Below are 23,892 nucleotides of genomic sequence, written 5' to 3'. Positions count from 1 at the left end.
CTTAAATTGGATGAGGCCCAACCTTGCGCACGACGACGACGAATTGACCCTCTCTAAGGCATCCGCCCATGTCCCATCTTCTATCTGCTCTCCCAGCTCCGCTTCCCACTTGTCTTTCAGCTCCTCTATCGATACCTCCTCCACCTCCTGCATTATTTTGTAGATGTCCGAGACCTTCCCTTCTCCGACCCAGACCCCTGACAGCACCCTATCACTCACCCCTCTATCGGGAAGCAAGGGAAATCCTTCCACCTGTCGTCTGGCAAATGCCTTCACCTGCAGGTATCTAAACGTGTTCCCCGGGGGGAGCTCAAATTTCTCCTCCAGCTCTCCCAGGCTCGCAAACCTCCCCTCTATGAACATGTCCCTCAGTTGCCTGATGCCCGCCCTGTGCCAGCTCTGGAATCCCCCGCCAGTGTTCCCCGGGACAAATCTATGGTTCCCTCTCAGTGGCGCCGCCATCAGACCCCCCACTTCCCCCCTGTGTCGCCTCCACTGCCCCCAGATTTTCAGGGTGGCCGCCACTACCGGACTCGTGGTATACCTTGTGGGGGGGAGCGGCCATGGTGCTGTTACTAGCGCCCCCAGGCTTGTATTGCTGCAGGACGCCCTCTCCATACGTTTCCAAGCTGCCCCCTCCCCCTCCATCACCCACTTGCGCACCATCGATGCGTTCGCCGCCCAGTAGTATCCGGAAAGATTGGGTAGCGCTAATCCTCCACTGTCCCTACTCCGTTCCAAGAAAATCCTTCTCACTCTAGGGGTGCCATGTGCCCACACATAGCCCATAATGCTGCTAGTTACCTTCTTGAAGAAGGCCCTGGGGAGAAAGATGGGCAAGCACTGGAACAGAAACAAGAACCTCGGGAGGACCGTCATTTTGACTGACTGCACCCTCCCTGCTAGCGACAGCGGTACCATGTCCCACCCTCTTGAACTCCTCCTCCATCTGCTCCACCAGCCTTGAAAAGTTCAGCTTGTGGAGGGTCCCCCAGTTCCTTGCCACCTGCACCCCCAAGTACCTGAAGCTCTTTACTGCTCTCTTAAAGGGGAGCCGCCCAATTCCCTCCCCCTGATCTCCCGGGTGTATCACAAAGACCTCACTTTTACCCACATTTAATTTATATCCCGAAAAGTCCCCAAACTCCGCTAGTATTTCCATTACCTCCGGCATTCCCCCTTCCGGGTCTGCCACATACAACAACAAATCATCCGCATAGAGTGATACCCGATGTTCCTCCCCTCCCCTTGTCAGTCCTCTCCACCCCCCTGAACCCCTCAGTGCCATCGCCAACGGTTCGATCGCTAATGCAAATAGTAAGGGGGATAGGGGGAATCCCTGCCTGGTACCTCGATGGAGCCCAAAATACTCTGACCTCCTCCCGTTTGTAACCACACTCGCCATCGGGGCCGAATACAGCAGCTTCACCCACTTGATAAATCCCTCCCCGAACCCAAACCGTTCCAGCGTCTCCCACAGGTATTCCCACTCCACCCTATCGAATGCCTTCTCCGCATCCAGTGCTACCACTATCTCAGCCTCCCCCTCCACTGCTGGCATCATAATCACATTCAACAGTCTCCGGACATTTGTGTTAAGTTGTCGTCCCTTTACGAACCCCGTCTGGTCCTCATGGATTACCCCTGGCACACAATCCTCTATTCTGGTTGCCAGGACCTTTGCCAACAGTTTGGCATCTACATTCAAGAGGGAGATAGGCCTGTAGGACCCGCACTGTACAGGGTCTTTGTCCCGCTTCAGGATCAAGGAGATCAGGGCCTGTGACATTGTCGGGGGCAGAACCCCCCCCCTCTCGCGCCTCATTGAAGGCTCGCACCAGCACTGGACCCACCAAGTCCACATACTTCTTATAAAATTCCACCGGGAACCCATCCGGCCCCGGCGCCTTCCCCGCCTGCATCTGGCCTATCCCTTTAACTAGCTCCTGCAGCTCTATCGGCGCCCCCAGCCCCTCCACCCGTTCCTCCTGGACCTTTGGGAACCTCAATCTATCGAGGAAGTCCTCCATTCCCCCCCTCCTCCTGGGCGGTTCAGACCGGTACAATTCCCTGTAGAAATCCCTGAAGACCCCGTTCACCTCTTGCCCCTTCTGCACTACGTTCCCTCCCTTCTCTCTCACTCCCCCAATCTCTCTGGCTGCATCTCGCTTGCGCAGCTGGTGTGCCAGCATCCTGCTCGCCTTTTCCCCGTACTCATAGACCGCGCCCTGTGCCCTTCTCCATTGCGTCTCCGCCTTCCTAGTGGTCAGTAGGTCAAACTGGGCCTGTAAACTGCGCCGCTCCCTCAACAGCCCCTCCTCTGGTGTCTCCGCATATCTCCTGTCCACTTCTATAAGTTCCCCCACCAGTCTCTCCCTCTCCTGCCTCTCCTTCCTTTCTCTGTGTGCCCTTATGGAGATCAGCTCTCCTCTGATCACTGCTTTCAGGGCCTCCCAGACTACTCCCACCTTCACCTCGCCCGTGTCGTTCGTGCCCAGATATCTCTCAATGCCCTTCCGGACCCTTCCGCACACCTCATCGTCCGCCAGCAGCCCCACATCCAGGCGCCACAACGGGCGCTGGTCCCGTGCTTCCCCCAGTTCTACCTCTACCCAGTGTGGTGCATGGTCCGAAATCGCAATGGCCGAGTACTCCGTGTCCTGCACTCTCGAAATCAGCCCCCTGCTCAGTACAAAAAAGTCTATTCTGGAGTACACCCTGTGGACGTGGGAGAAAAAAGAATACTCCCTCGCCCTTGGCCTGCCAAATCTCCAAGGGTCTACCCCCCCCATCTGCTCCATGAACCCCCTTAGCACCTCTGCCGCTGCCGGCCTCCTATTCGTCCTGGAACTCGATCTGTCCAGCCCAGGGTTGAGCACTGTATTGAAGTCCCCCCCCATGATCAAGCCCCCTGCCTCCAGACCCGGAATGAGGCCCAACAGGCGCCTCATAAAACCCGCGTCATCCCAATTCGGGGCATACACATTCACCAGCACCACATTCTCTCCCTGCAGCCTACCCTTCACCATCACGTACCTACCCTCCTTATCTGCTACCACCTGCGCCGCCACGAACGACACCCTCTTTCCCACCAAAATCGCCACCCCCCGGTTCTTAGCGTCCAAGCCTGAGTGGAACACCTGTCCCACCCACCCCCTTCTCAGGCGTACCTGGTCTACTACTCTCAAGTGAGTCTCCTGCAACATTGCCACATCCGCCTGCAGTCCCTTTAGGTGTGAAAAAACCCTTGATCTCTTGACCGGCCCATTCAGCCCCCTCACGTTCCAAGTAATCAACCGGGTCGCGGAGCGACCCGTCCCTTTCCCCTGTCTGTTAGCCATGTCCTGTCCCCTGTTCGCCCCGGGTCGACCCTCCCCTTCTGACCCGTTCCCCATGGCGATGGCCCCTCCCCCTCTCTCCTCCCGTTCTTCCCTTCCCGTCCTCGGCCTTTCCAGCAGCAACCCGGTATCCCCCCCCTAACCCCCCTTCCCCCCCCCCCCCCCCCCCCCCCCCCCCCCCTGGCTAGGACCCCTCCTAGCCGCGGTGTATCCACCATCGTACTCCCGAGAGTCAGCTGGTTTTCGCTGACCCGGCTGCCCCTGCCACACTCCGACTCCTCCCGATGTGGGGGGGGAGGGGCCTCCCCCCCCCCTTGCCATCCCTCTCTGACCCCGCTTCAGCGCGGGAAAAACCGCCATTGCTGGCCACACCCCACTCTTCTCTCCTCCCCCTTCCTCCGTCCCGCGCGCGGGAAACAGGGGAAAGCCCGCGCTTTCGCCCGGGCACACCCTACCCCGCCATCTTCAATTCCACCCCCGTCCCCATCCAAGCCCATAAAAAAGCCCCCTTAAAACGAGAGGAAGAAAAAAGAGAAAAAGAAAACACGCATAACCAACTTGCACCCCCCCCGTCCCGCCTCCCCAACTTAACAATATAACAATATAAATAACAAATCTCAAATAAATACATAAATACATAACTATGCCTGCATAACTAAATAACTACCCAATAATAACGTATTTAACCATCACCCTCCATCGAACAGAACAGTAACCATAACCCTTAAAGAACAGATCAAAAAGCAGTAAAAAAAAAAACCCCCCTACAACAACAATAATTAAGGGAAGTTGGCAACGGGAAGAGACACGCAAAAAGGAACAAAGAAACCCCCCATAACACAAGTTTCAAAGAAACCAAACGATCCATCAACTTTAACCAAGTTCCGACCTGGCCTAAGAAACACATGGGCCACTTGATCAGTCAAGGGTACTCGGGCGGCCTCGACCGCCGGCGTTCCCAAGTTCTAGTTCAGGTCCAGCTTTTCCTCCCGAACAAAAGTCCATGCCTCCTCTGGGGTCTCAAAGTAATGGTGCTGGTCCTTGTAGGTGACCCACAAACGCGCTGGCTGCAGCATTCCGAACTTGATCCTCTTTGCGTGCAGCACCGCCTTCGTCCGGTTAAACCGGGCCCGCCGCTTTGCCACCTCCGCACTCCAGTCCTGATATATCCGCACCGTCGAATTCTCCCATTTGCTGCTTTTCTCCCTCTTGGCCCACCTCAGCACTTTCTCCCGATCACAGAAACGCTGGAATCGCACCAGCACCGCCCTCGGGGGCTCGTTCGCCCTAGGCCGCCTAGCCATGACCCGATATGCTTCTTCCAGCTCCAGGGGCGATGGACCGGCCCCCTCTCCCATCAGGGAGCTCAGCATCTCCGCTACATATTTCGAGAGATCAGGCCCCTCCAGGCCTTCCGCTAGGCCCAGGATCCTCAAGTTCTTCCGCCTCATTCGAGTGTCCAGCTCCTCAAAGCGGCTCTGCCATTTCAGGTGGAGTGCCTCGTGCACCTCCACCTTTCCCACGAGGATCGTGGCTTCCTCCTCCCTCACCGCCATCTCCTGCTGCAGCTCTCTTGTCGACGCCTCTTGGGTCGCCTGGGCCCCCATCAGCCTTGTGGTCGTCGCGTTCATGGACTCTAAGAGTTCCACTTTCAGCTCCGTAAAACACCGGAGGAGAGCGGCCTGCTGCTCCTCCGCCCATTTTCTCCAATCTTCTAGCGCGCCACCGGCCGCCATTTTGGTCCTCTTCCCCCGCTTTTTTCGGGGAGCTGCTGCTGCTTTTTTTGTCGCCCCACTCCGAGTACCGACCATAAAGTTGGTCTCACTCTCCTCAGGGAGCCTTCCCCCACCGGGATTCGTCTTTACAGTACCGTCGGGGCCCTCCAATCGGCCCTTAAACACCTTTGTCGCAGGAGCTGCCAAATGTGCGACTTAGCTGGTCATAGCCGCAACCGGAAGTCGATAAACACCCAATTCTTAACGATACAATTCTTAAACACCCATTTCTTAAAGGTACTCTCACGTGACAGGTTTAAATCCATCCTAGGAGCCGCGGGTTTATTGGTTGAGCTGTAAAATGTCTTTGTTTGAAAAGCCATAAACAAAAGAGTATATGTTAAAATTTGAGGGTTGAAATGGAAAGAATTTTTAGAAATAGTTAATGGGGGTTTTTTATGAGTAGCAATCCTGAGCATTTCTGAGATATTTGTTTATAATGTTTGCTGCTTTTGCCTTGGAGAAAACGAGAAATTGACGGTTTTTTGGGGGCCCTGGAGGTAGATGGCGTGCCACTTTAGGAAATTCAAAACATTTATCACAAAAAAAATGCATATATTAAACAGAAGATCAAAAAGGGCTGAGCTGAAATAGTAAATTGTATTTATTGAAATTAAACCTGGCTTATATTATACATTTAGTCCCAGTAATCCCTGGTGGCCATTTCAGATGTGATGTAATACTTGGAATCTTTGATCGTTTGCCAAGCGTCAAAGTCAGCTTCTGACCTTTAACTTCTCTTGCATTTCCTCTTTCCTGACACAGGTTTTGGCTACCTTACCAAACAGCTGATGGGCCTGGCTGGAGGCCGTGTCGTGCTAGCCCTGGAAGGGGGCCATGATCTCACTGCCATTTGTGATGCCTCAGAAGCATGTGTTTCTGCTTTACTTGGAAATGAGGTAAAACATCAATGCACATTATAAGCTGACAAGTTCAAGAACTCACAGGTGTGCCTTTTGCTACAGATTATGAATGAAATGAAGGCAGACTTCCAAAAGAAATATAATTCCACAGGACTAATTTATCAGTAACTTAGATGAAATAATTATAATAACCAGTTGTAACAATGAACTAGGAAAAGTCCTGAAAAGTTGTTTGAATGTATCCTATCAGAACAATTACGTTAAAAAAAACTACAATTCTGCCTAAACATTTCCGTACTTCATTTTCCCCTTGTAAAGGTGAAACTCTCTCTTTTCAAGTCATTTCTTTCTCCCATTCACTGATCTGCCCATACTGACCACCGTTTGCATCCAGCAATGCAATTCCAAAACATTCTGCTTGGAGGCTTCTTAAAGCCCCTGCCCCTGCCTCGCACAAACCTCAGCTGTGGAGGTACCCATCCTCTTTGCAGCAGCTCAGTTCAGATTAGAGTCTCGGTATTTGGTCTTGAAGCAGTAAACAACTCTGCAGCATGTTGGTGTGCCGAAATATTTCACCTTTGAAGTAATTCCCCATACTAATAATTCATGATACAAAACTTCTGTTTGTTCTGAAATTCTGCTGCTGGTGAAATGGATATTCTGCAGGAGAGGTGAGATTTGATAGTTACAGTTTAGGACAGCCAGCCTAAGCTTATTGCCAGTACTCTATTCTTTTTATTTTGTTTCTGTCTCTGCTTTTTGTTCTTTTGATGTGGAGATGCCGGCGTTGGACTGGGGTGAGCACAGTAAGAAATCTTACAACACCAGATTAAAGTCCAACAGGTTTGTTTCAAACACTAGCTTTTGGAGCACTGCCCCTTCCTCAGGTGAAGGTTTTCCACAGGTATTTTGTTCTTTTGTTTTTGCTGCTCCTCGGCCTTTCCACATAATAACATTCGTTTTGTAGATGAGTGACCAGTGCTTGATCATTTGGCATTGAGTTGAACAGAGAAGTTGACTGAGCATTTAACAACAGAAAGAGTTCCATCTCTCATGAAAGCCATTGCTGAGTGATGCATTATTTGACCATTTTTTGTAACTAACAGTTAATATATAACTACATATTGCTCTGTACCAGTTCTGTACTAAACTGGAGGGTGACCTAATTATTTTGACCTGAAATGTTTGGAGTTTTGTTCATAACCCATTTGCTACATTTTATTTATTAATTATTTAAAAATGCAAACTTCTTAAACCAAGCCGTTTCTTCTGGTCCTGGTGTTGAGTGCGCAAAGGCCTCTGCTGAATCCGTGGATTGGACATTCTTCTATGATGTGGTGCAGTTTACTCTCCCCCAGGCACATAAGAGGCTGGCACTAATGCTCCACATGGCCCTAAGCAGGGGCTGTGGCTGGTTCTGAGGGTGGACCACTCTTTCCTTGGAAGGATAAAACCAGGTAGCTGTTGGGTTGGGTTTGAGACCAGGTACTTGTTTGTCATGTCCAATGATTCCCATTTATTTGTCCAGGTGGAATTTATTTTGAATTACTATGTGGAAGGGTTTTTCCAGATCAGCTTTCTTGATGGGAGTCGTACCTTGGGTGGGCTGAATAGACCAGCATGAAGTGTCAGGTGGGGGGCACTGTGAACTTTTTCTATCAATTTGTGTGTTATTGCAAGCCAGCAGAAATGTGGAGGAGTGCAGTTTGCCATGACAAGGAGCCAAAGGAGTGGTTCTAGTAATGATACAGATGATATCATTGTGCTGGGTATCAACTCTTTGTGTGAGTGTGATCATCTTGACCAAACAGGGAGCAGTATTCTGCTACTGAGTATGAGAGTGCAAATGATGAGGCTCAGAGGATGGTGGTAGCAGCATCCCACATTGAGCTGGCTAGTTTGACAATCAACTTGTTTCTGGACTTGGCCTTGGCTGCAATTGTTTTTAGATGTTCCTGGAAGGTCAGTGTCCTATCTCAGGTCAATCCGAGGTATGTTGGAGTTTGATGGTGCTTTAACTTCTAGCCATTCATTTAGATGTTAAGCTCTTTATTCGCTTTTGCATTGTAAAAATTGAATAAGCTGGACACTATTTTTGAGGGCTTGGCTTGAGTTGCCATGCGTTGCAGTATTGTTCAAGTTTTCACACGTCCTCATTTAAGGTCTGGTTCAAGGTATCTGATGTCAGGGGCTTGAGTTACATGGCAGATGCCATTGGCATACAGGAAATTTCGTGAGGTAATTTTGTGTACAACATGAACAGGGTTGGAACCAGTACTGAGCCTTGTGGGAGTCCATTGGTTTGCTGAATCAAGGCTCAATTAAATACATGTACTTCTGTATGTCCAAGCACAACTACATGCAGACATAATTGTTGGAATGTCAACAGTGAATTACAGCATCTAAGCAAAGCAGCTCTGCAACAATACTATATGTCACATAAATGAGAACCAAAAAAAAATGGAAACTCCAAACGGTAAACATCAGTGGTTGGATTAAGTGCTTGTCTGCAGTACTTTTCAAAGCTGACACAGAAGTAGTCGAACATCTGGTTGCACATCTGTGTAAACTTCTCGTTAAACACTATTACCGCAGCTAAAAGACTAAATGTGATGCATGATATTTAATTTTAGATGAAGTCCTTTTTTAAAATATACATTAATGTTTCAAACCACTTCAATAATATGCATGGTACACAGTGTGATGTATAATAAATGTATGTTGCCAACAAACAAGTTAAAGATTCCTAATTTGCAAGACAAAAATTACAGACGTGACTAACCTTGATGCTTAACAGCATTAGCACAGTTGTAGGTCATGAGCATTATCCCTTTTCCATGCTAAGGCTGTAAATAGATGTGAATTAAAGAATTATTAAACTAACAATCATGCCTGATATAAGTAAACCCTTTTCACATGAGTGTTGGCTAATGTAATGGATACTAAAGACAGCCAGTACAGTCCAAACTCTATAAAAATATTGAAATGTGGTTCTAAGGGAAATGTTTATTGTAGTTTTGCACAGGATCAGGGTGGATAGTTGATCAAGAAGGTTATAAGTGGAGGAGCGTGCATGTGGTGCATTGCACCATTACATTGATAAAACTCAGCTACTTTTCCACTTTGCGGCAGATTATATGCTTTTCAAACAAGCAGTGCAAATAAAGCAAAATTAAATATTTGTGATGTGGGACACTTGATCTCATCCTAGTAACCATTGTTCCAAACGGACCTAGAAACGTAAATACACCATGCTGATGGCACAGTAGCTTACTCCATGGCCACTCAGCTCCAGTCACTCTAATGCAGACAGACCCAGAGAGCTAGGAACCTGCACACCAATCAAATAAAGGCGCCATAATATATTTATAGTAGAGGTATGTCCCATAATGCAGATGGAAGGGAGGTCTTCCAAAAAATCTATAATTACGAACATAAGAAACAATAAGAAATAGGAGCATAGGTGGACCATTGACCATTCAAGCCTACTCTGCCAATCAGTCTCACGCTTGAATTTGTTCAACGACTGAGCACAGCTCTCTGAGGTACAGAATTCCAAAGATCCACAATCCTCTGAGTGAAGGAATTTCTCCTCACCACAATCCTGAATGGATTGTGCCTTAACCCTGAGACTCTGTCCCCTGGCTGCCCTTTCCTACTGATGGACCAGCATTTCCATTAATCGGTCGCCAGTACCTGTGGCACTCCCAGCGCATTATCAGCTCAACCAAGCATTATCATGAGATCTCTGAGCTGGATCTACCAGTACCTGCCTAAGAGGAAAGGCTGGGGAATAATTTTAAGAAAAAGTCTCAGAAATTAATTAAATTTGTCTGATTTAATCAGAATTAAGATGGCAACTAAACTAAAGGAAATGAGTGAGCCAACATAGTTAGCCATAAATGACCCGTGTGGCTTCCGCATTCTATGAAATGTGTCGATGGAACCTGCAGTGTCACAGTTTGGACTGAATAACAGTAACTGATGGACTGAGGAAGAGAATATAATGGGGCTGGTTTAGCTCACTGGGCTAAATCGCTGGCTTTTAAAGCGGACCAAGCAGGCCAGCAGTACGGTTCGATTCCCGTACCAGCCTCCCCGGACAGGCGCCGGAATGTGGCGACTAGGGGCTTTTCACAGTAACTTCATTGAAGCCTACTCGTGGCAATAAGCGATTTTAATTTCATTTTCATTTCATAATGGAATTTTGAGATAGTGCGAAGCAATACGTAAGGGACTGAGTAGAGGATTACAGCTCCTACAAGAATGTGATTACGGAATATCCAGCTTTGTACAGGGATGTGTCATTGCACTTGGCAAGTGGTTTTATTTGTGTTTATATACAATCTGTGCACTTTGACCTAATATTTGCTGCTGATTCCTTAGAAACAGTAATGCTGTTTGGATGTGGATATTTTGTAAATTGTATAAGGGTTTTTCACAGACTGTTGAATTTCCTGACTAGTGCTAAAGGAGAGCAGGGGGGGAGGAAGAGAGAAATCAGACATTTGGGTTTGTCAGACTGCCACATCTCAGTGGTGAGAGCACTGGAATTTCAAACATTAGTCCTGGTGTCTGCTTGTAAAATGGAAGAATGTCAGCAGAAGTCGGCACACATGTATAGATATGTGCTGCAGCTGGAACCGTGGAAAATTGATCAAATTGGCATGTGGAAAAACTGTGATGAAATGTTAACTGGAGTTTCCTTGACCTGACTTGAAATCTGGCCCTTGTGAAACAGAACCGCAGAGGAGACATTATTACTCTGACCTGACAAATAGTACTTGCTATTGCTGGCAGTGGCATGAAATGTTTGAACAAGATGACTGTAGGCTACACCATATCTTTGAACAAGACGACGTTTGTGTTCGGTCAAGCATTTGTTCAATTCCTTTTCGGACTCTCTCACAAAACAAACATTAGTTCAGAGTGCATTTGTTCTTCATTTTAACTCTTCAGCTGAAAGGGACATGGTGTAAGTTTTGGCTCCTAAATTCTATGCTAATAATTCTTTTAGTTAAAAAGGGAAACAAATTGGTCTTTGATGGATTAAACATAGTATTTTATGAAAGAGGGGTTAGGGATCAAAACAGCCAAGGGTCAAGTGTTTGATCATGCTTAGTATCATGCCACAGTTAGATTACAGAGTATCTCGCAGATTGTAAACTATACCATATCTTTGTCATAGTTATTAACGTACATTATTTCCTCCTGGCATGGAAGTAAAGTAGGTTAGGATGTTTCCAACATAAGCATATGCAGAACATTTGGATCATATAGCTTCTTTTTGAATTCCAAATTCCTTTTAAAATGAAATTTTGGCATTACAAGACTTTCATGTGGAATAAATATATAATCCGGCACCAGAGGAACATTAATCACAAGATTGGGTGCTTAACCCTCATATGTACCTTTTTAAATATGTGTACAACTGTATATATTGGATTGGCTGCTGAGCTGTGAATTTCTATCTTGATTTTATTTTGTCGTGATTTTTAATTGACAGAAGAAGGATAAGATGAATTTTGGAAAGAAAAATTTATTTTTATATGCTTTGCTTTGGACTTATTCCAGAATCATTTTGGACATCAAATATGGCAAATCATTCAAAGAAGTGCCAATATCCACTTGAATTTAACACTGGTGTAGTTTTCACTTGAATCCAGACCAAAACCAGCATGGTACACACACACACAAACATACCCAGATAATGTGCTTATTACAGCTATAAAAATTAATTTATAAAATAGGAAATTTCATGATCCTGCGGTGTGCCCTCTGGATGAATAATTTGATAGATCTCGTGCCTCTGGTTGAAGTTACTAATTTTAAAATAAATATTAAAATGTTTTATGGGGTCTCTTTGATAGATTTTACTGATAGTTCAAATAAGATAGATGAATGAAATGATTTACTCTTTGTCTGATTTGTCAGGAGAAAATGGCAAGGAACATGATTATCTTACTGATTCACATGTTCTGATGAAATCTGAATAGGCTCAGTTAATTAATTTTATATAACTATAGCACAAAAGCATCTACATCCAAAAACTGTGGTTGCATGGTTAAAGTTAAGAGTTTATTTCATATCAAAGCATTAGGTGGATAAAAATTCTACTGTCCAAGTAGTGTTGCATGCAGAGCCCAAAAAAGACATTGGCGTGGATGATTTGAAATTGCTCTTCTTACACCTTGTTTTTTCCTGAAAATTGCACACAGAGGATCAACACCAGCAAATGAAAATGTTTCCACAGAACATTTTGATCCCCTGATACTCAGATGAAATCTTACCCTTGCTTAACAAATAGAAATGAAAAGCTAACCTCCTCCATCACCCCACCCCCAGCCCCCACTCCCCCATTCAATGGAGAGTCATTTGAATTTGATCCCAGCCCAGGTGAAAGTTATTATTCAAATATAAACTTGATGTTAATTCAGATAGTGTCTATTCTCAGATTCTCCAATTCTTTTGTGCACAATAATTCCATGCCTTTTCAGTTCAATATAGACGATGGATAGCTGCCATATAGAAATCTGTATTGTGGAAGCTGGCTCACATTCATCAAACTTATATTCATCAGTTGTGCCTGTGGAAGTGCTCCTGAGCACACTGAGGATACACTGTCCTGTACAACCGGAGCCATTCCAGATCTTGACAACTTTGCTGTTTTCCAGCATATAAAATTATTCATCTTAGGGTTGGTTGCAACTATGTCAGTGTATTCTGTAATTTAGATTTTGTAAACAGCCATGTCTTCTGTGCTTCTGTTTTATTGATCTTTATGATGCAGAATATAGCAGGGGTTTTTCAGACAACCTTTTTCATTATAAAGGTAGAGAATGAACCCTGCAAAATTGTTCAGGGCAGGAGTCTCTTGTTCATAACTAATTTAATATCCAATTGTATGTTTTTGTGAAATTTTATAATATAATATTATAATGGTTTGTTAAGACATGTAAATATGTGGAACTTGTGTATTTGACGATGTGACTTTTAAAATTCCAAAGTTTCTTCCTGGTTTTCAAAATGTTTTTCCTATTTTCAGTTCTGTGGTGATAAGCATTACTGTAAATACACAAGGGGTTAATGTAAATACACTACAACTAAATAACCACTAGAGGGAGCACCAGAGATGTCATGACATACAGACATACAGTCAATGGGTCATTACAACAGGACACAACCAACGAGTAATCAGGACACCCAGAGGTGGCATTACCATACGGGGCCACTTCACAACCTATATAAAATGACAGGGCACACATGCTCTTCCTCTTTCCACAGACAGACATCTAGAGAGTACATCAGGGTTGATCAGCAGCATCACACCCACCACGTGGCTTAGAACAGGCTGGTAAAGATAGACTGAGTTACTACAGTTAGATTAGCAGAGAGTCAAACTCATTTAAGAACTGTGTTACTAGTTCAATACACACGTTGAACTCATTTCATAGTCTGGAGCTTCCTTTGTCAAAACATACATCAAGGAAGCAGCTTATGCTACACGAAGCAGCATAATGCAACAAGTTCCTAAATGTGCATATAGATCACAACAGTTATGAAAAAGAAAACAAAATGGATATAACGGATTTGGTGCAATCGCACTGACCATTGGAGTGTCAGTGCTTCAACAAAATAAAAATATAAATGGAGTTGCTCAGCATTATAGTTTCTGTCTTATTCTCTTAAAACAACTTCTTAAAGTACAAATAGCATTTCAAATGCAGCAGAGAAGTGAATAAATAAATCTTGACAATGCTTGCATGTGACCTCACTCCTTTGTCACTAACTGAAGAGACCAAAATGTAGGATGTTGGAAATAATAGCTCAGAGCATTTTCAGGAATTAACTTGCAAAGATGAGGACTTGACTGGTTTCTTTGAAAAGCAGCTGGCTGGAATGGGGCCTTGGCCCCATCATCGCAAAAACTTGAAATCATCCATTTTTCAGGGTAGAATTTGTCACTTGTCTGGCTCTTCACTCCTGTATACATATTACAAACCTAGAGACTACAGAACCCTGAGTTTTGTGGCTTCCAGTTAGGTTTGCTATGTCAGTGTGCTTTTGTAATTTTGTGTATCAAATTGCAAAACACATTTCTGTGCTTCAATAAAAGAAAGGAACAAAAGGTTTTGCACTTTTCATTAAAGCATTAATTATTTATTTTTGGATTTCTTTCTCTTCAGCTTGAGCCTTTCACACAAGAAGTGTTACAGCAAAGACCAAATCCCAATGCTGTTCGTTCTATTGAGAACGTAATCGAAATACAAAGTGAGTGTGGAAAGTAATAGAACTATACTGATTTTCTGCTGTTGTATCTGTGGATGACTGTATTGAACTAACTAACTTTTAAGATATTTGATTTAGTGGTATGTCAGAAGCACTTTTGTTGAACTTCAAAGCTTTCCTTTTCTTCAGAAGGAAAGAAAAATCAGATTAAATATGATGATGTCATGCACAACAGAATGTCGCTGAATATTGGTGTACATAAAGCATCTGGCAGCAAGCTCTGTTTTTCTCCAGCTCGGGAGGGGGGTGGGGGGAGTGAGTAATGAGCCCCAGACCTTCCTTTGCAGCCTTTAGTGTCCTATCGAGACTGAATTCTCACCCCATTGAATCAGGGCAGAATTTTACAAGACAAGTTGTCAACGAACATCTAAAAGCTATGAATTTGTTTTTCGTGCAACCTGAAACCTTCAGATTTGACGATGTCCAAAAAATTAACCACATTATGAGCAGTAAAAATATTTAAATATTTCTACTCAAAATAGTATTTTGCATGTTGCATTTGAAAAACAATCATAAGAACTAGGAGCAGGAGTAGGTCATCTGGCCCCGAGCCTGCTCTGCCATCTAATAAGATCATGACTGATCTTTTGTGGACTCAGCTCCACTTACCCACCAGCTCACCATAGCCCTTAACTCCTTTACTGTTCAAAAATCTATCTACCTTTGTCTTTAAAACATTTACCGAGGGCCTGCTTTAGCTCACTGAACTAAATCGCTGGCTTTTAAAGCAGACCAGGCAGCCCAGCAGCATGGTTCGATTCCCGTACCAGCCTCCTAGGCGACTAGGGGCTTTTCACAGTAACTTAATTGAAGCCTACTCGTGACAATAAGCGATTTTAATTTTTAATTTAACTTAATTTTAAGTTAGCCTCAACTGCTTCACTGGGCAGAGAATTCCACAGATTCACAACCCTTTAGGTGAAGAAGTTCCTCCTCAACTCAGTCCTAAATCTGCTCCCCCTTATTTTGAGACTATGCCCCCTAGTTCTAGTTTCACCCGCCAGTGGAAACAACCTCCCTGCTTCTATCCTATCTATTCCCTTCATAATTTTATATGTTTCTATAAATTCCCCCCTCATACATATAAATTCCAATGAGTTATAGTCCCAGTCTACTTAGTCTCTCCTCATAAACTAATCCTCTCAACTCCGGAATAAACCTAGTGAATCTTCTCTGCACACCCTCCAGTGCCAGTGCATCCTTTCTCAAGTAAGGAGACCAAAACTGTACGCAGTACTCCAGGTGTGGCCTCATCAGCACCCTATACAACTGCAACATTACCGCCCCGCTTTTAAACTCCACCCCTCTAGCAATGAAGGACAAAATTCCATTTGCCGCCTTAATTACCTGCTGCACATGCAAACCAACTTTTTGTGATTCATGCACAAGGACACCCAGGTCCCTCTGCACAGCAGTATGCTGCAGTTTTTTACCATTTAAATAATAGTCCATTTTGCTATTATTCCTACCAAAATGGATGACCTCACATTTACCAACATTGAACTCCATCTGCCAGACCCTTGCCCACTCACTTAAACTATCTATATCCCTCTGAAGACTTTATGCCTTCTGCACATTTGGCTCTACCACTCATCTTAGTGTCATCTGCGAACTTTGACACATTACACTTGATCCCCAACTCCAGATCATCTGTGTAAGTTGTAAACAATTGCAGACCCAATTGCCACTAGCCACTGATCACCAACCAGGAAAACCCCCATTTATCCCCACACTTTGCTTTCTGTCAGTTAACCAATCCTCTATCCATGCTAATACATTACCCGTAACGCCATGCACATCTTATACAGCAGCATTTTGTACGGCACCTTGTCAATTGACTTCTGGAAATCCAGACACACCACATCCACCGGTTCTCTGTTGCCCACCACACTCATAATGTCCTCAAAGAATTCCACTAAATTAGTCAAACATGACCTGCCTTTCATGAACCCATGCGCCTGCCCAATGGGGCAATTTGTATCCAATTGTCTCGCTATTTCTTCCTTGATGATAGATTCAAGGATTTTCCCCACTACAGAAGTTAAGCTAACCGGCCTATAGTTACCCGCCTTTTGTCTACCTCCTCTTTTCAGCAGTGGCGTCACATTTGCTGTTTTCCAATCTGCTGGAACCGCCTGAGAGACCAGCGAATTTTCGTAAATTACCACGGGTGCATTTGCTATTTCCCCCGCCACCTCATGTTATTTGTGTCTTCCATTCTGAAGACCAACACAAAATACCTGTTCAGTACCTCAACCATTTCCTTATTTCCCATTATTAAATCCCCTTTTTCATCTTCTGAAGGACCAATGTTTACCTTAGCTTCTATTTTTCGTTTTATATGTTTGTAGACAAGTTTGCTAGCTGTTTTTATATTCTGAGCTAGTTTACTCTCATAATCTAAATCTATCTTACTTTTTTTATAGCTTTTTTCTTGGCTTTTCTGTTGGCCTTTAAAGATTTCCCAATCCCCCAATTTCCCACTATCTTTGCCACTTTGTATGCATTTTCTTTCAGTTTGATAGCCTCGTTTACTTCCTTAGAGCCTACAGTCCTTCCTTTTCACTGGTATAATCTTTTTCTGAGCACTGTGAAAAATCTCTTTGAAAACCCTCCACTGCTCCTTAATTATCCCACCACAAAGTCTTTGCTCCTAATCTACCCGAGCCAACTCTTCCCTCATCCCATTCATAGAATTTACAGAGCAGAAGGAGCCCATCAAGTCTGCACTGGCCCCTGGAAAGAGCACCCCACTTAAGCTCACACCTTCACCCATCCCAGTAGCCCACCTAACCTTTTTGGACACTAAGGGCAATTTAGCATGGCCAGTCCACCAAACCTGCACATCTTTGGACTGTGGGAGGAAACCAGAGCACCCAGGGGAAACCCACACATACACAGGGAGAACGTGCAGACTCCACACAGACAGTGACCCAAACCTATAATCGAACCTCGGAGACTAGAGCTCTGAAGCAACATTGCTAACCAGTGTGCTACTGTGCCACCATTGTAGTCTCCTTTGTTTAAGCACAAGGCATTGGTATTGGATTTTTCCTTGTCGCACTCCATCTGTATTTTAAATTCAACCATACTATGATCGCACATTCTGAGAAGATCCCGAACTGTGAGATCATTAATTATTCCTGTCTCATTACACAGGACCAGGAAATATCAATATTTCAGCTCTGTAATCAAATGGCAAGTTGACCAGAGCTACAGTTGCACATGTTGGAATGATAAAATTCTATTTTCTGCCTCTGACCTCCATGGATGAATTGTATGAACTCAGCTGACCATTCAAAATAATCCTCTTCAGCTCCCTTCAGCAGGACAGCAGAAAAAAATCTCAGCAGCAGTCAGTCCAGTCTGACCTCATAATTCTCTATGTTATGGCCACATGAGGGATGAAAATGACTCCACTTGAGAGAAAGCCTTTTAGAAGTGTAGGACAGTTTCAGTAAATCTTTTGAAGTAGTTGATGACATCAGCAGCTATGAAATTCATGAGAAGGGATTCATGGCATGTCTGAATGGTCATTCACATTCGAAATTTCCAGAAACGGTCAACTTGCAGTACCCGATGTCAGGTGACTTGTGGCAGCCATCAACAGATGTCAGGTGATTTGTGGCAGCTATCAAGTCAGTTTATTTTCTTGACTTTTAAAAGTTTGTTTTAAACAGCTCAAAAACATACTGATTAATATCACTCATGCGCAAGTCACCAAGTCATACTATGCAAGACACCAAACACAGTCGAGTGGGGTTGGCAGTGATGTGCAGATGGGGAATTGTTTGCAATGGTGGGAGGAAAGGGCTAAAAAGGCAGAAGCAAAGAAATTACCATTTTTTTGTATTATTTGTACTTCGAAGTGTAGAAGAACAAATCAGGTTATGAAGGTTTTAAGCAAGAAATTGTTGTAAAACTTAGAATCAAGATAAGGTGATTTAAACACTTGACAAATACTGGGATCACTAAAAACTTTGAAATTTGTTTGTGTATCAACTAAACCTTGTGTATTTTTCTCTTTAAGACAGACCGATAAGTGCTCATAATCACACTGTACTATCACACTTGCAAAGTTTAAATTTGCTTATTTAAATCAAAAAGATAAGCCAAATAAGTACTTTAGCCATCAGTGCAATTTTCAGGAGCGGGCTGCATTAAAGTTTAAATTGGTGATATGCAATTTCAGTTTTGTTCCATTTGATGCCATTAACCTAACGGTAAAAACTGAACCAGAGAAGCTGCTCCAATGCTGTAATATTTATAGCAACCTGCAATAACCTACTCTAACACCGCAGTGATAGAACAAAGAATGGCATTGTGGCACCATTAGTTTACATAGCATAGCTGTTGCTGTAAACTGGAATTAGACTTGCTTATTTAAGTAGGTGTTGGCAATGCAACTATGTTTTTTTTCTTGGTATGGAAAAATTTATAGTCGAGGAAGGAAATGTTACACATTCATCAAATGAAACCAACCGAAGTACTTGCAAATTGGTCTCAAAAGGGCTTTCAATGTTAGCTTTATAAATTACAACGCTAATAATTAATATTTCCACTAGAGGGCAGTTTTTTAAGCAAAATTTTCCCAATACAGTTCATGCAAATACCATTTTACAAATAAACCTGTTCAAACAATATTTATAAAAGAAGGACTTTCTAACATTTAAAATACACTCTTTCTGTACAGATGTGACAAAAATAGTTATTGTTGAGAGCCTGTAATACTTTCACAAATTATGATGTTAAAAATTCATTTAGTTGTCATTCTTACCCCATAAAATGTCTTTTGAGTCTACTGAATATATTTCCTGGGGGTCGGTTAGCTCAGTTTGCTGGACAGCTGGCTCGTGATGCTGAGCGCGGTAAACAGCATGGGTTCAATTCCCGTATCGGCTGAGGTTATTCATGAAGGCCTTCTCAACCTTGCCCCTCGACTGTGGTGTGGTGATCCTCAGATTAAATACCCACCAGTCAGCACTCCCCTACAAAGGGAAAAGCAGCCTATGGTCATCTGGGACAATGGTGATTTTCACTGTCCACCAAGCTTGTATATTCACTATTCTTAGGTTTAGAGGGGGATGTAATTAAATCATTACAATAGAGTAAAACTAAAAATTGCTATTAATAATATTAGCAGACAAACACGGAGCTTGTTTGCATTAGTCTTCTGTCTGCTATTTAAGAAGTGTTAGCTCATTTAAAACAACTATGTATTATTGAATAAATCCTAATTAAATTTATATCTTTCTTGGTGACAGACTGGTACCAGCAGATGTACAAAACGTATGATTATTGATTGCATTTTTATGTATTCTTAGGTAAATACTGGAAGTCGCTGCAACGCTTTTCCTCTACTGTGGGCTATTCACTGATAGAGGCGCAAAAGTGTGATAAGGAAGAAGCTGACACAGTAACAGCTATGGCTTCATTGTCGATGGGTGTTAAACAAGGATCTAGTGCTGAGAAGAGGTGAGACAGGAAGGAATATCTCACTTTTGACACTGTAAACAAGACTTGTTTCTGTGTTGATAGCTGGGCGGTGGTGTTCGCTTCTTGGGAAAACAGCACTTGTTATGACAAACTAGATAGTGTGTGGACTTGTTCAGAACATGACTATAGGAGCCTTTGTCTTTTCTGTTTGTAAGTTACTAGCATATTTTATTTTCCTTTCCTGCAGGCCAGATGATGAACCCATGGAGGAAGAACCACCTATGTAGTTGCCAGCTGGAGTTCTCTCTTTTGCACACAATATCTTTATTTCTCTAACTCTGCCAAGACTTCATTCTGCATCTCCTGTGTCCTGCTGTGGTGTTCTTCCAGAATCCAAGGACGACTGAGCAAAATGCTGGCAATAAAAAAGTAAAGATTTTTTACCTCTGTCCATTCCTGAAAAGGCTTGTGGGACAGCCAGCACTTACTTTGGCAGAGTCACCAAGGAGGTGTAATCTCAAAGCCCTGCTCTGAGTTTACCTACTCAAAAGTTCTCCTGTCTCAGGCAGTCAACCACTGTTTCTAATGTTCTTGTCCTTAGCAAAGGATTTAATGACATCTACAAGTCCAGGTGCATTGATTGTAATCTCAACAAAATCATGTGACGTACAGTAATTATTCCGAGAACATTTACAGTGTGGAGAGAAAGACTATACCAGAATGGAAGAGAATTAAGAGGGTGTTTTCTAAAAATCCCTACGAAGACATGAGCGTTTGTGCCTTTTTATCAACACATGGTTGCTGATTTTTGAATTGAGGAACAATGCCTTAAAAGTGTGGAAATGATTCCTCCACTGTTGTGACGTGGAAATATGGTGGTGAAGAAGCCTTGTGTTTCCTGGCATGCATGCAAAAAAAAAATCTGAAATCCAGACTCTGGATTTTAATACCCTGTTGGAGTACCATTTTTGCTGTTTTTCCAAACGAATCCTAACCTATTTTAAGGTAGTTGCCAGTCCAGAGTGGCAGATATACTGTTGGAAATTGGCAGGTTGTCATTAGAACCTGCTTTACTTATTATGGTGAGTTATATAACACAGTAGTATAGGGAATCAACCAATAACAAAGCATGTGTTAGGTTGAATTGCGACAGGTAAACATGTTTAAAGATTGGAATGTTACTCAAAAGCATGATTGCGGGATTTTTTTTTCCAGACTTCCATTTCGGTGGTCCTCATTTCTAATAAAATCTGAAAATATAAACCAATAGTAATGTTATCCATTAGACAACAAGAGGTTTTTTGACGATAAGACCAGGTAATTTGTTAATAGTACAGAAGATAATCATGTATAAAGGTTTTCTCGGCAGACCAAGTTTGATTTTTATTAGGTGGGCACTTACAGGGAAAATGATGACTTTTTACTGAAGATGGGAACAGAAGGATTGTGGACACTTCGAGGAATACCTCACTATGAATGTTTGTGGTGAGCCAACATGTTTAAGTCACTTGGCAACTACCTTAATCATTACTTTTTTTTATTTGTGTTTATTTTTACTCCTGGTAAACCATTTAACAAAATAATGTCTACTTTTATACAACAAAGTCCTTACAATTTTTAAACCATGTTTCATAAGACCTAATAACTTGGTTTTTAAATTACTTTTTTGGTAAGAATTCCAGTTACCTTTCCCACTGATATTTTGCTGAAATTCTTCTGTTCTTTTCATGACTTTTTTTGTGATTACTCCTTGGTTCCAGTCTAATTTTAATTTTCCTTATTTTGTTTTCCTACATGGAACGTAGCTTTCTGATGGCTTAAAGAAGTGGAGTTTTTTTAGGAGGAAGTACCTTGAGTGAGGGATCTTGTTCAAGCTTTGTATAATGATTCCAGTTGGTGTATATTACTATATGATCTGTTCTAAGTAGATTTATAAATGAAGTCTTGTAAGAATAGTATTGCAAGGTGATATCATACCCATTTAAATATGAGTAATACTACAGTGATACTATATTTGATATTTGTAACTGGTTGCACTGCAGAAGGCTGCCGTTTGCTAAGGGGGAGTTAGCATAAGGTTTTCAGTTGCTCCATTCTGAAACGAAGAAGGAAGATTGTGATGGTGTTTTTGTCCAAAGACTGATTGTTTTTACAGTGTAGGTCTGTGAGCTGTGCTTATCAACTATTAACAGGGATGGAAAGCACTTGGTCCTGGGCCCGTGGTTGATTCAATTCTGCAGGTGCTTGGGTTGGCCCCAGAATGTGACTAATGCTGGTTGAAGCCTGGGCTGTAAAACAGCATTCTCACTGGAGTGTGGGAGAGAAGGTGCACTGTCCTGCCATCTGTTATGTACACAAGCACGCTCACTCTGGAATTTATGGGACAACTGACATGGGGGTCATTAACTAGTAACTTTTTTCTCTATGAGTAAATGGTTTTCATTCCTCCTTTTGTAATGGTTGCTTGAAGCTTAATGAATTTAGCGCTGTGAGGAGTACGTGGAGCATGTGTGCGTGTGTGAGATATTTGGCAACACTGAATAAGGGCACTACTGTATTTTTGTTTTAAAACAGATTTACACAACATAAAATATAACCAGCTGTAATCTTTAAGACAGTGTTCCACACTTTCTATAGGATTATGTATGTTTGATTGCAAAGCAATTAACACATCAATTCTGTGACTTTTAAGAAACTGTTTGCATCTACTCTTGATGTTAAACATTCCTTTAAATAAGTGGAGTTATGTATTCATTCCTTCTTTTGATAAGGTGAATTTAAACATTGTTTTAAAAGGGCCCATTGTTTGTTTTCTTTTAAGGGGCATTGAACTGTATTTTTTTTCATTAAATGGAAGACAGTGAGCTTGCATGTGCCACAAGCAGAGATACCATTTGTTCTGTACAGGTATGCACGCAATTTGCAAAGTTATTTCCAGGGCAGCTTACCAAGTTTCGCTTTTTTTCTTCTTGGCATCTGAAGGTGAGGTTTTGACATTTTTTTCTGATGAACATATTGGTAAACCTCAAAAGGAGATGCCTGTGTCTTATTGAAATATCTTCAAATATCACTCTCTTTAATACTGTTATAAATTGATACTTAAATTTGACAAAAAAAATCTAGCACTTGTGTCATTACCAGTAGAATATTGCATAACCTGCATATAAAATTTTAAGAACACAGCAAAAAAAATTGTAAAACTGTTAACTGCCTGCGTCGTCTTGGGGCCAACCCTTTTGAGACAAGCAATTTTTTTTTCTGGACTAAGTATTTAAGATCATAAACAGTTAACCTTTCAACGCAGCTGTTCTTTATCTCTGCCACCATAAATCGTGTCGCGGTAATCCACTTAGCAGTTGTGTATTGTGATCGATGTGGATGAATATTTACAAAGAGAGGTTTTTGGGGGCGGTATTGTAGTTAAGAAGCAGGAGTGATGGCTACCTGTCAACCTCACCTCCCTCCGTGTTTTGATATTGACTACAAAGTATCACGTTACGGTGTATTACATTTTGTGCTCCATAGTGGAGGCGCCTTTTGTTTTCTTTTCCAGTTTGAGGGGATGAAAAATGTGTGAGATGGATTTTAAAGTTTGTTCACCCAAAAACTTTTATTTCAGGTATGTAGTAATGGAAGTTGTAACTATATTTTAATCTTCTTTGTACCTATCCATACTCAAAAATGACACCACCATTGTTATCAGTACCAGTGAACGGATTTTCTGTATTTTAGCCACAATCAATTATTGTATGGACCTACTTTATTGGTGATAGCCTTATTGTGGTAGCTTTTGATGGTCTTCATTTGCCTGTTGAAATGGATCAGACTTTCAGACTGACCAATGGTGTATCTCCTTGACAGTACAGACTTCATTTTTGACTTTGTTAGCAGTTCAGTATTTTGTACCACATTCTGACAACTCGCTATTGTGGTGTAAATAAAACTAATTACAACATCACATTTAAAGCTGTGTCTTCCTTCTTGGTGACCTTTTGGAGTTCTGTTGTTAATTCCTTATTGACTAAAACATGAAGCTAAACGTCAGGATCCAATGAGATGTGACTGATTCCATCTCTCCTTTTCCTTATTTACATAAAAGCCTTTTGGCAAACTTCCATGGGTTAAGTTTCACATACACACTGGCAATTCGCAACTCTACCTGTATGCATCTCTTGGCTTGTCCCTGATTCT

General features: G+C 42.9%; 1 protein-coding gene across 1 annotated transcript in view; it reads left to right on the top strand.

Annotated features, from left to right (window-relative positions):
• Nucleotides 1-23,661, top strand: part of hdac4 (histone deacetylase 4) — a 699,895-nt gene extending 676,234 nt beyond the window's left edge. Inside the window, 4 exon segments of the mRNA XM_038788077.1 lie at nucleotides 5,879-6,012; nucleotides 14,163-14,247; nucleotides 19,590-19,740; nucleotides 19,949-23,661. Coding sequence (XP_038644005.1) covers nucleotides 5,879-6,012; nucleotides 14,163-14,247; nucleotides 19,590-19,740; nucleotides 19,949-19,988 — 410 coding nt within the window. The 3' untranslated portion in view covers nucleotides 19,989-23,661.
• Nucleotides 23,662-23,892: the final 231 nt, after the last annotated feature.

Source organism: Scyliorhinus canicula, chromosome 2 (genome assembly GCF_902713615.1).
Source record: "Scyliorhinus canicula chromosome 2, sScyCan1.1, whole genome shotgun sequence".
In the NCBI taxonomy this organism is placed as follows: domain Eukaryota; kingdom Metazoa; phylum Chordata; class Chondrichthyes; order Carcharhiniformes; family Scyliorhinidae; genus Scyliorhinus; species Scyliorhinus canicula.
The sequence above is the reverse complement of the archived record's forward strand: the minus strand, read 5'-3'. Positions and strand labels throughout refer to the sequence as shown.